The 12,306-nt window shown below is 41.5% G+C and overlaps 1 protein-coding gene and 1 long non-coding RNA gene across 2 annotated transcripts; both read left to right on the top strand.

Annotated features, from left to right (window-relative positions):
• The first annotated feature begins 316 nt into the window (after window positions 1–316).
• On the top strand, window positions 317–4,251 carry LOC121625049 (transmembrane protein 238-like). Its single transcript, XM_041963079.1, has 2 exons — window positions 317–933; window positions 3,987–4,251. The coding sequence occupies exon 1, from the start codon at window positions 365–367 to the stop codon at window positions 926–928; it is 564 nt and encodes a 187-aa protein (XP_041819013.1). The 5' UTR covers window positions 317–364; the 3' UTR covers window positions 929–933; window positions 3,987–4,251.
• A 158-nt stretch (window positions 4,252–4,409) lies between these two features.
• LOC121625395 lies at window positions 4,410–6,139 on the top strand. The gene is made up of 2 exons (XR_006007906.1): window positions 4,410–5,242; window positions 5,343–6,139. It is a non-coding gene; the product is annotated as an uncharacterized LOC121625395 (long non-coding RNA).
• The last annotated feature ends 6,167 nt before the right edge of the window (window positions 6,140–12,306 follow it).

Below are 12,306 nucleotides of genomic sequence, written 5' to 3' on the forward strand. Positions count from 1 at the left end.
AAATAAATTCCTATGAAAAGTGTTGGGAAAGTCAGCACCATTACGGTATTTTTCAGTGATTTCTGCTTATTTTTTATGATGTGAGTGTGTAAAATAACTATATCTGAATTCTAAAAGCCAGACAAATCCGGGTCCTCGCATAAACGAGTTTCCAGGAGGTCGAAGTGTGAAATTTACGCTGTGCATTTGAAAGCGGCATGTCGATCTGAGCCCCCTGGGTGCCCACCGGACACAGTGACGTGGAATAAGGGCGGGGCCTGTGCACAGGTGAACGCCGCACAGGTGTAAGCTGGGGGAATGTGCGTCCTGAAAAACAAGCAGCAGCGTTGCGCACCGTTACTCGGGCTCTCCTCGCTCCGCCGGTATGGCCCACCGCTGCGTGGGCAACTGCGCGACGCTCTTCTTCCTCGCTGTTTTTTTTGATGCAGCTGGTCTGGTCGTGCTTCTGGTCGGGATTTTCGGCAACCTGAACTTAAACGGTCGCTTCTATGGGGATTTCCTCATCTACACGGGCTCGGTGATTATTTTCCTCAGTTTGGTGTGGTGGATTCTGTGGTACACCGGGAACGTCCAGCTGTACGCGGAGGACAGGCCAGGCTCCCTGGACATCAACTTTACGCACTGGGCCAGGAAGCTGTCCGAGAGGCTCTCCAAAGGCGGCACGAAGCCTCTGGGAGCCGGGGAGGAGAAGAAGAAGAGCATGGGCAACGGGAAGGAGATGAACGGGACTGTGCGCGCTCTTGCGCCGTCTCGGGTTACGTGGGAAGAGTGCAGCCGCAGCGGAGCCGTGTCGGGTCACGACAACAGAGGCTTTGATGGAGGCACTGAGCGCGGACCTCCAGCTGACAAAAACGTGGAGTTGGGGGTGTTGAGGAGCTCAGACGTGGCTCTGCAGGCGGCGGGTGACAAATTAGAGAGGCTTCTCTGACAGGGGTGCGTATTTCACCTCAAAAAAACACCTCTTCTTCATCAGCTAACCCGGGGCCACCTCAGCATCCTCCCTGTCTCTAGTCTATTATTGTAACATGTTCACTGCTGTTCAGAAAACCCATTTCCCCTAACCTACTCCATCTCCTGACACCATAACCTGTTGCAGGCCCTCACAGTTAGAGGGAGCCTCTGAAAAATGTATGATCCTCTGAAGGTCTTGGGGCTCCTGGACCCAACAAACAATCAGAACTGAAGGTCATACATATTCAGCACATTGTCCTGCTTTCAGCCTGTCTGTCAGTCTGCTGTTGTTTTGCTTGTCTAGCTGCTCACTGCCACACTTTGATCATTACTGCTGGCATCCCTGTGTTGCACGTTGGCATTGCAGCCGTCCCTCTGCAGCCATAATTAAGAGATGCCTCACATTATCGTCAGTGATCAGGTGTCAGTGAAGGAATGACCACGCTCACACAAACACCGCTCCCCCGAGGACCCTGCCTGCTCACTCTCCTCATGAATATCTGTACTCATAATCATTTTTTTCCTCTGTCCCCTGCTGCTGTGAAAAGATCTTCAGTGGCCCGTGGCAGCTTTTAATTAATGAGCCTGACCGTTTCTGCTCACCTTCACAGTTCTGCATTATTTTTGCCGTCAGTTTGCTTGTAACCGGGTGGCAAGCCAGACACCCTTTGGGCTAAAAGACGCAACTGCATTTTAATGGAACTCAGCAGTGCTTATTGATCCGGTGGAATGGAGCGCGGGAGGTAGGCATAGGTATGGCTAGGCCTCCTCACTCACAGGCAGGGATCATATATAAGTCTGCTTCATGCACACTCCTTCCATCCACTAGTTCCAGGTAGTTAACTTTAATGGGCCCGAGCCTGATTCCCATATTATCTAACCTGGCTAATGATTTTGAGATATGGAACTGTGTGAAATGGTGTGGCCGAGAACAAACAGTGCATACTGAACAAGGAGGCTGGTTCTTTACTGTAACTTCACTCTGAGACAAAGACACACTGAGAGCAAAGCTGTAGCTATCATTGAGGCCACAAAGGTCACAACCTAACCTATGAGAGTCTAAACATCCTGAGCTGGAATTACATTCACTAATTAGACATTGTGCTGACTCTAAATTTGACTGCTTTTCAGCTAAAACTATTTATTTGAATCAAATGTGAGAAAGGGATCATTAGTATTTATCCACCAGAAATATAATCAGGAGTACAAAAGACCTTGAAATTGCATTTGGACTATAAAAAGACAGAATTGACAGTAAAATTCATTACTCAAATGAGAAAAAAGAAATGTACAAATCAATGGCAGTGTCCCAATTCTAATGTTCCAACAGTCTGCAGTGTGTATACTAATCTTTACACTGTTTTTGAATATGTATATACAAACCAAAAATGGCACAATGTGCAAACTGTACATTGTTAATGAGATGGTGACTTTAGAATTGGACTGGAAAAGACAAATAGAAAAGTAAACTTTTTCTTCTTTTTTTTCAAACATTTAATACACATTTTTTTCTTTTACAGGATTCTTCTGGAACTGTCTCACCACAATCTGCAATTTATATTGATTTTGCAACACCAAACCTTTTTTTTTTTTCTTTTTTTCAGTAAATGCAATTTTCTCCTGTGAACACCTAACATTCTCAAAAGCTGCCTTGGATTAATATTTAATATGGAATTGGGACACAGCTGATGTTTCACCATCTGTTTTGGGGTAGTTGGTCAGAAAACCCAAAACAAATTGTTAGCAGCTGGGCTTACATTTGTGAAATATCAAATAGGACCTTAGTGTTTCTAAAATCCTTGATAAAACCCTGACTATTAATGTTAAGGGTTTTATCACTGGACATTCCTACAATGAACACAGGTCTCCACCTAAGGACAACATTGCTATTGTACCAGCCATCTGCCTCTGTACTTTATGAGTCAGGGAACGAGATGTTTATCAGTCAAATTTGACAGTGGCTTGCGGTTGGAACAGTGGTACTCAGGCATAACGAGAATTTCCCAACATGCATTAGGTGATGCCATTAACAGTTGGCTAGCATGGAGAGAGGTTAGGCTTGGGTTTGAGCGGTGATTGCCTATCTGCACACATATTCATGTTGTTGTGTACACAAGGCTGTTAACGGGTAATGACGGAGGGAAGGATTAATGTTTCATGAGAAAAGTCTGATACTGCTTTCATGTCCTTTAAATCTGGAGTTGGGACAGGAGGTGATTAGCCTGGCCAGACACTGGGTTGCTGTTTTCACAAAGCATTTCAATGTGGTGTGCCCCAGGGCTCCAGGTTTGGGCCACTATTCTTTGTTATTTATATAAATGATTTACCAAATGCAATTTCTGCTGTACTGTTTACAGACGACCTAACAAACACTTAATTACTCCATTAATTTGTTATATTATAAGTTAATGAAATATATTTCATATGTGAACATTTGCTGCTTTTCTTTGTCTTTCATGGCTTTAGGAAACTGTGATTGACATTTTGTTGCCAGAACATTGATTCTTTCACACTCCAATTTTCACTCATTGATCAAAGACGTTAACTTCGTTTATCTGCTTGGTTCAACATTCATTCAAATTCACTCAGAATTTTTGTTGATGAGAACGTGAGTTGCAGAGAAAAAATACTGAAAAATTCTCATCACTACAATAAAGAATGCTAATTACTTTTTAGATAGTTGCTTTGTTAGCTTTTTTGTTCTTAAATTATCGTGATATCTCATCCTCCAACACAGTATGGATGAGAAGATCTTTACTGAACCAAAAATTTTGTCCTCCAAAAACATCCATGCCAATTCTTGGACCCCACTGGTTCCTTTATCTCAGGAAAGTCAGCTTCTTAAGCATCTCCAAAGCAGAAGCAAATTTTCAAATCCCGGGGTCTAAAATGAAATAATGTCTTTCATCAAGTCTTGCAGAGGGAATTTAAGTTAAAATAGGGCTTTTCCCTTCCCTTCACATTAATTTCAATGTGATTTGTTGATTTCAGCCTGCACAAATACATAAACTCTCTCTCTTTCGTCTTCTTTTTAGGTGATGTCCACCTTTCCTGGTGCTGTAGGACAGGCTCCCGCCTCGAGCTGCTTTCCAACATACTGGAAACAAAAGTCACTTTTTTTAAACGGGGAAGACAATTTCTTAATCAGGGAAAAGCCCTGCATCCGCCGTGGGTGGAAGGGCTGTGCACAGAGGAAGAAGAGGTCTTTAACATGTACATAGCAAATTTCTATTTTTATGTGCCGATTTTGTGACAGATGTAAATTATTTTTTTGGGGAATAAAGTTTACATGTAATTTGACGCAGCTGTTGTTTGAGTGTTTTTGAGGTCGTGTGTGCTTACAGGTGACTGACGCTGTTTGATGTCAGATAACAACACAGTGACGCCCATGAGTTGTGCAAGGGACAGTGTCTTATCTCCTCTTCCTTGTCTGGGTTCTGCATTTGTCGGGTAATAACTTGTGTGAGCCACATAGGACGCTGATTTTTCTCTCATGGTCACTTTTATAGTGTTACTTTTTGAAGGGTGTAAACAGCACCCTAGGTGTTCTCCCACTATTTTATTCCAAACCTTCGAGGCCAAAAATACAAGTCCAATATTTTTCTGGCTTTTCTAAATCCACCTGTGGGCCCGAGATAAGGCCTGGATGTGTGGATGCTGGGATGTAACATGTTTATGAACTGAAGCCACATCCGAGGGTAGAGCTGGAAAGTCTCTTGTCATCGTTAGGGAAACTTATTTCTCCTCTGTCAGACAGTGCCGTGAAAAAAAATGTGAGATGTAGATACAGAAAGGAATGTGACCTGAGTGTTTAAACTCTTCCTTCTCATCAGTCTCGCCTCAGACTCACAGGCGGCACTGAGAAAGGAAGAAACCCTTCTTCTGAATTTATTCCCTCTTAATATTTTTCATGTCATACAGATAGAGCGGTGAAGCTGTGAATAATTGCAGACACTGTAAGCGCAGTCGACTGCTCCCATCATGGATTATACCGCCTATCTCGGCCGCTGCCTGCTGTTTTTCTTCGTCGCTGTCTTCCTGGATGCGGCAGGCCTCATCCTCTTCTTAGTCGGGGTCTTTGCTCCCATCAGCTTCTGGGATTTCTTTGTCTTCTCAGGACCCCTCATTATCTTCCTCAGCCTGGTGTTCTGGATCTTCTGGTACCTGGGAAACCTGGAGATACCGATGGACGAGTTACTCCCCAAATGAGATTCGCGGCTCCTTCATTTGCAGCACAAAGCAGTTTCAAGGCGACCCGTGCTGGAAAATGAAACCAGAGTTACAGCTACAGGTGCATAGTTTCACATTTAAAGCATTGCACAATCAAGACGTGTTGTGAAGTGTGAAGTGAAGCGTTGTCCTTTAACAAAGCTTTGTTCCTTTCCCTGTAGGTCGATTTCTCAACTTATGCTCGATCTCGCTGGTGGATGTTTGTGTATTTGCCTCACAACCCCAAGAAACATTGGACTTTACACTGAAAAGACAAATATGGAACTTTAATCTGAAAGGATATCTGTTTGATGAACATCTGAGACTTTTGAATGGGAAGTGGGGGCGGTAGACTCGGCCACAGTTTGAAAAAAGGGGGCCCCATTTGTAAAAGTAGTAAAAATGTGTCCAGTTTCACATTCAGTACCTTGGCTCTTGGCAATAACAAGCTGTGCATTTATAACAGTTACATTGTTTATTCATTATTCATAAATGAAAGCCGAATAAACAACTTAAAATATTCTTATGTGAAATAATATCAATGAAAAGCTGCTATTTGTAAGCTGAAATAGCCTGCAGCCACAGTCTCTTGCTTGAAATCAAACAGTGTGATTCATTTTTAGTGACAAATATAGCCGACACCGCATCAAACTGCTGAAGAGATGGAACTTGTAAATAAATTGACTTGCTGTTCCTCAGCTTTAGAGTATACATCTAAATTGTACTGTTACAGCACACAAGCAGTGCTCAGATGAAACCGCCAGACATCCCTGTGGCCCCTCCTCCGCTCAGACTGCCTGGTCATGGTGACTCGATTCTGTAAATTCTCTGTCGAATAAGATTTTACATTCACATTTTGTTTATTTCATCACATCATTTGCTTCTTTGTCTTTTTAACTGATAAAATCAGGACCAGACTCTGTCTTCCACTTGTACATTTCCACTCCATTTACATCTTAATGACACTGTTTATCATGTATTTACTCGCTTTCTTTTTCTTTATTTTTGAAACAATTTCCTTCCGAGGCCGTTGTTCCTGACCGGTCTCTGTGGTGATTTTCCTGTTGTGAAATCTGAGTATTGGTCGCTCAGCCCATTGAGCAGAAACCAGTCAAACTGGGTCCATTAGCTACTGGGGCAGGGAGCGCTCTCATTTTACAAGACTGGGTTTGTGCGAGGAGGAACGGAGGATTTTTTTCTCACCCATTTATGAAACAGTATAACAATATAAAAAATATGGTGGAATGGTACTTTGGAAGCGACACATTTATGTACTGGCGTGTAATCTTAACATCAAGTATGCAGCACAACTTGTTTCTCTGCTACTAAAGGGTTAGAGTTAGACACACCCTGTTTACAGTGTGGCTGATATTTAAGCTTAACACCAGAGTAATCCTCAGGCTGAACAACACTAGCCACAAGAATAAAGCTTCAACAACAGAAAAAGCTACACTTTTAATCACTTTTGACTTTCAAATGATTTAGATGATACAACTTGTTTAATTTAACAAAATAATGGGTCCACAGTCCTTATTTACTCTGCTCTTCACAATCTCTTTTCAAAAGCTGCAGTGTTTTCAAGGAGTGGGCCCACACAGCCATTTATCCTTGCACAAGGGGAGTATTTGGAAATGTGTCAGCCGTGCATTAAAAATTCATATCTGCACGCTATCCGCTCAAACGGCTCCGTGAGAATTACTTTGAGCTGCCTGACAGGTGATTCTTACGTGTCACAATCGCTCCGTCTGCGGGGCTTCAGGTTCCACCTCACACCTAACGTGTCTTTTCCATTAGCTGCCGGACGGTGCATGGCCAGTGTGCACACGCAAACACACTCCCGCACCTGCCCTGGGTCACTTGAACACGACACTGTTTGACTCAGCGCCTTGGTGACAAAGGGGACAGGGATTAAGTTCTGCACGGCCTGTCAGGGTAGTGTTTGGTTGTTGTGGCTGCTGCCAGAGCCCCACACTGCAGCAGTAGTGTGGTGGCATTTGATGTGATGGAGTTCAGAGTAAAGGCCAGTGATAGAGGCCTATACTACATTGAAGGTAAAAGTTTTGTGGCATTTATCATGCATATTCATGGAGTTTAATAATGTGTAATCAGGATTTTAGTGCTGTTAGGGAGCTCATTTGACCTACTTTATGTACTTTTGGGTAGTTCAGTCTGTAACAACACAACACATTACATTGTTGATCATATGCTTTGGATAAAACTTTAATTCCTAAATAGTAACTATAGCTGTTAGATATATGTAGTGGAGTAAAAAATACAATATCAAAGACAAATACTTCATTTATTTAACAGCTGTAGTTACTAATTACTTTTCAGATTAAGATTTGACATTTTTAAAAATATAAAACTACAATACATTGTTCTAGATTAAAGCAGTGGTTCCCAAATTGTACGGATTGTGACCCCCTGACAATAAAGCAGTGTCTAGTTGGGGCTTCTTCAGATGAGTCGTAAGCAGTTCCAACAAAAACACATTTCACTCCTGTTAAAGGCCCCAAGAAGTCAGATAATTCAAGATTTCACAAGTAACCAAGCAAAGGTTAGAAGTAAGTTCAAAAAGCAAATCGAATTCATGGAGCAGAGCTTTGTTTTTTTCCACTTTGGTGACAGGTGACTTTTTTTCTGCAGAAATCTGAGAACATTTAGCTGATTATACTTCTCTCACCACTGCCCTCTGAATTGAGTAGAAATATATAATGGAAACATACAAGTACCAGAATTAAACTTAAGTACACAACATGAGTACTGAGCGACTTTGCACTGCGTGTTAATGCTAAATCTCTCTCTGTGTTCTTCACAGCCACATGGAGCAGCTATGGTCCAAACAGTAATCTTTATTTGGCTGATTTTCTCCACTTTTATCAAATGTCATCCAGTCACATCAGCCTCCATGTCCCGCCCTTACCACAGCCACATAAATCCAGTCTGTACAGCCTGAAAGGGAAGTCCATGAACAGATCAATTGTCTTTCCTGTAAACGACTGCCTCGCTCAAGGATCTAATTTATCCCAGCGTCCCTTCAACTGAACGGGTGTGCCTTAATGAGGTGCTAACTCGACTTAAAGAATATCATTAGTCTGGTTTCAGTGGAGAGATGTTGTGTATCAAGTTGTTAGAGAACTGTTTTAGAGGCTTCTCACTCAGGTAGCAACACTGAGCAGCAGCATACGACTGAAATGAATGTATGTCAGTGTTTCAGTGATTTAAATTAACAAGGTGCATCACAGTAAGTAGGGAGTAATTAGTGAGTTACAAAGGGAATCTCAGTTATTTGAGGCGTAAATTAGTCCTTGTTCAGTTCGGTGGCTGGTTGCTTTGAGATGACTCCTTCTAGCAGTAATATTTTACCTTTCCTCCACCTGAGAATGAAATCAGACTCCAGTTATACAAGCTCCTGCAGGAGGTTGGAGGTCATGATGGAGCCAGAAAGAGCCCTGATTTTTGCGGCTTGAAAAGAGTGCTAATACTCATGTACTGTGCTGTATTCCTCAACGTATTCCATCAGAGCTTCATGTAAATCTTCTGAAATGTAACAGAAGGTGTCGTTTTCCTACCGAGGCATCGTGTTTCAGAAAAGTTTCCAGTTTCCAGTTCTCAGGGGCGGCTATAGAAACTTTTGAATGGAGGGGCTTGGCCGGGCACAATTTCAAAGAAGGGGGTTATGTTTGGGAAAAGACAAATAAAAATGAGTTAGGAATCAAATTTAAAGCCCTGCTTCTTAGCACGGATAAACTGTACATTATTAATAGTCGCAGTATTTATTCATTGGAATAAATGAATGCCAACTAAATAGCTTGAAATACTCTAATATCAAATAGTTTCCAGTAATAGCTGGTATTTGTAACTTCTAATAGCCTACAGATCAGGAGAGAGACAAGGGGCCCCTGGGTATAAGCATGAAAAAAGCCCCCACCCCTCCGACACAGAAGCAAGACACCTGTGTCAAACTGTTTGCTTGCGGTTGTTTTGTGTCTCTTTGTGGTTATTTTGCATCCATTTATAGGTTTTTCATGGATTTGCGGATGTTTGATTGACTTTCCAACAATAAATGTTAAAAGTATCTCGTACACACAAAGGTTCTGATAAGCCAACCTCCTATTACCAATCAGTTTCCTGGGGGGCCTGTGCCAACCCACGCTTCTGGCAGCTCTGCCACCTCTGCTACCCACAGGCTTTATTTTATCTGCTGCACAGGTGCCAAATATTACAACACACCATCAAATTGCTGATGATTTGGAACTTGTAAATAAATTCACTTGCTGTTCATCCGCTTTAGAGTACATACATAAATACCTCTGTAAAGATACAGTACTGTTACAGTACACAGGCAGTGAATACAAGAACCCCTCACACATCCCTGCATTACAATAAGAAAACAGCAGGTGGCAGCACCGGACTGCTGTTTCACTGCAGCTGCAGCTACTCATCCTGCACTACCCCTGTTGTTACAACTACTACTACTAATTTTATTATTATTATTATCATTGTTATTATTATCATCATGCAGAGAAAAATATAAACATTGGAAACACAAGTTCTCAGTGATGTGGACATCAATGTATAAAGTCTGAAGGCTGATGAACATCAATTCCAGGAGAAATGAATGAACTGAATAATTGAAAAATAAAGTAAAATATTTTAAAGGTGTTTAATGATGTCACTTACTATTTTTCAATGCTTTGACTCAGATTTGCCTGTTTTGTTTTATTGTGTCAAAGTAAAGAAAATCCTGTAACCTATCATGTTATTGCATGAATATGCTGTTTTTTTCAAACGTGAAATACGATTTAGTGCCAGCTCATTCTCGAACAATAGTTTGAGAAAATAATTTAAACTAATTTGGAGCTTTCTTTGGAGCTTCTAACCACATCCAATGACCCTCATCTGGACATGGAATTTAATCCAAATCTTACATATATTTTATATAATAGAACATATTATTTATGATCTGTATAATTACATTATGTATTATTTTATGTAATGTCTATGTAAGGTCTATAATGTATTTCAGCTGAACAAACCCAGAAGGGGAGGCCAAGAAATGTCTGAAAAAAGCTAGTAAGGGCCTTTGAGTTGAGATTATTTTGCCAGAATTTCACAATTCAATTTCACTTCAGACTCTGACTAAAAATCATTGGCTAATTGTTTTACATCTACAGTACTTTGCATCATTTCTGAGCCTCCTGCAGCCCATGCTGTTTCTCCTGAATGCAGCTCAGTCACATTACGTCATTGTCTCAGGACACGTGTGGCATGGCGCATATGTTTCCTCGGTGCAGCACGTTTTCTGTAGTATTGATTCAGCCTAATTGATCGGCAGGCACTGGCATCAGAGCAGCGGGAGCATGTGGCACCGGAGCTCTGTGAGCGTCACAATCTGCCTCTACGGCAGTGTCTGCACAGCCTGAGTGGCTTTAAATCCATCATTTGACACGACCTCCATAGGCTACATGTACGCCGAGCTCGCAGCGTGGTGGCGGCTGTACTACAGTTAGTAAACTAACCCGCTGCACGGAAACTCTGGCTGCGTGATCCCTGCACGGAACCGGATCCAAGCAGTAGAAACAGTGGATCATACAACACGATCGTTACTGGCTCAGTTACAGAGTAGTTGTTTACAGTACATCTGCTTTAATATTATAAGATATTTGTCAAATTATTTAGCATAATATATTTTGATTAATACAAATCGTGTGTGTGTCTTTAACCATCCCGTGCTGCTTCTGGATGCAATTTACAGTACAGGTTTAACTGGGAAATAATTTGACAAAAAAAAAAAAAAAAAGATTCACAAATCAAGCTTCACTTACTTACATTTTTCAGCGTTTTCAAACACATCTCATGTTTTTTTTTTTAAGTTTGCACCGTTGGGTATAGCTCAGTTATCATCACATGACCCATCGAACTTCAGTCAAGAATAAACTTTCATGCTCTACTCAGAGCTCAGAGGTGAATTTATAAGATGCTGAAAATCATTTCATGCATGATTAATCCAAATATGGGTACATGTGGTCTCTGGACATGTGGACTTTTGCACACGATCATTTTATATGACTGTTAGTTTAGTTCAGTTTGTAAATTAAATTTATACGTATATCAGGGGCCATGTGCAAAATAGGTTCATCTCAAAAAAGGGAAAAGATGCTTTGTACCAGATTTAGCTACCAGTTAATATCCATCAGTGATATGAGAGTAGACAGTGAACAATGACACTGGCTCTTTCATTGCTACTCACATAACATCAGAGGATGCTAATCGGAGTATATACTTTCATCATTTTTGCTAATTTTTTGAAGAATGAACAGCATTCTACTGAAAGATGTTCCTTGTTTTGCTCTTTAACACATGGCTCCAAAGACTCCCACAGGTGTTCACTTGGGCTGAGATGGTGACAGTGAAGGCCACAGCATGGGATTCACATCATTTTCATACTCATCAAACCATGAGACCTTAAACTCTGCATCTGTTATGATTCTCCGCTCATTAATTCAGGTTTTTCCTTGAATATGTCGCCCCCACTGTATTGACTTTGCCTCGTAAACAGTTTTTTTGTTTAACCAGGTCTGAAAGTGGATTTGAAGAGTCCAGAGGGATCTGTAAAGTGGCTTCCAGGAGGATGGGCTTCCTTTTAGTATGAATTATTAGTAGTCATTCAAAAGCAAAGAATAAAATCATAGCACTATTCAAAGAAAAGTGACCAACAAGAATACTGTATGTCCCATTTGAGTCACTCAGAAAAAAATCAAATGCAAACTTTTATTTACACCGAGTTGAATGTGCATCATCAAAGTTGTTTCCAGGGAGTCGTGGACAGAGTAGGGCCATTTACAGAATAATTAGACCCCATGTTCTTCCTCTGGTTTCTCTGTACATCAGAATCCCCTCCTTGAAATCGCTGCGCCGCATTTTTCAGCTCTCCATCTATCTGCGTGTCAGCCTGCACTGCAACCGAGCTCTATTTTCGACGGCTATTTTTATTATTATTGTCATTGGTAAACACCACACATCTGCCTACTCAGATCAGCTTCTTATTGGTTGAACGGATTGTCTATCGCAGAGCTTCCGTCCGTTTGGCTGCATTTGATTGGCCCGTTCCCCTCTTTTTTCCTCTTCTTCGCGGCGGTGGGT

This window comes from Chelmon rostratus, chromosome 21 (genome assembly GCF_017976325.1).
Source record: "Chelmon rostratus isolate fCheRos1 chromosome 21, fCheRos1.pri, whole genome shotgun sequence".
Taxonomy (NCBI): Eukaryota; Metazoa; Chordata; class Actinopteri; order Chaetodontiformes; family Chaetodontidae; genus Chelmon; species Chelmon rostratus.

Bases quoted from the DNA above. Each gene is read 5' to 3' on its own strand.
- LOC121625049 (XM_041963079.1), top strand. From the start codon at position 365: ATGGCCCACCGCTGCGTGGGCAACTGCGCGACGCTCTTCTTCCTCGCT.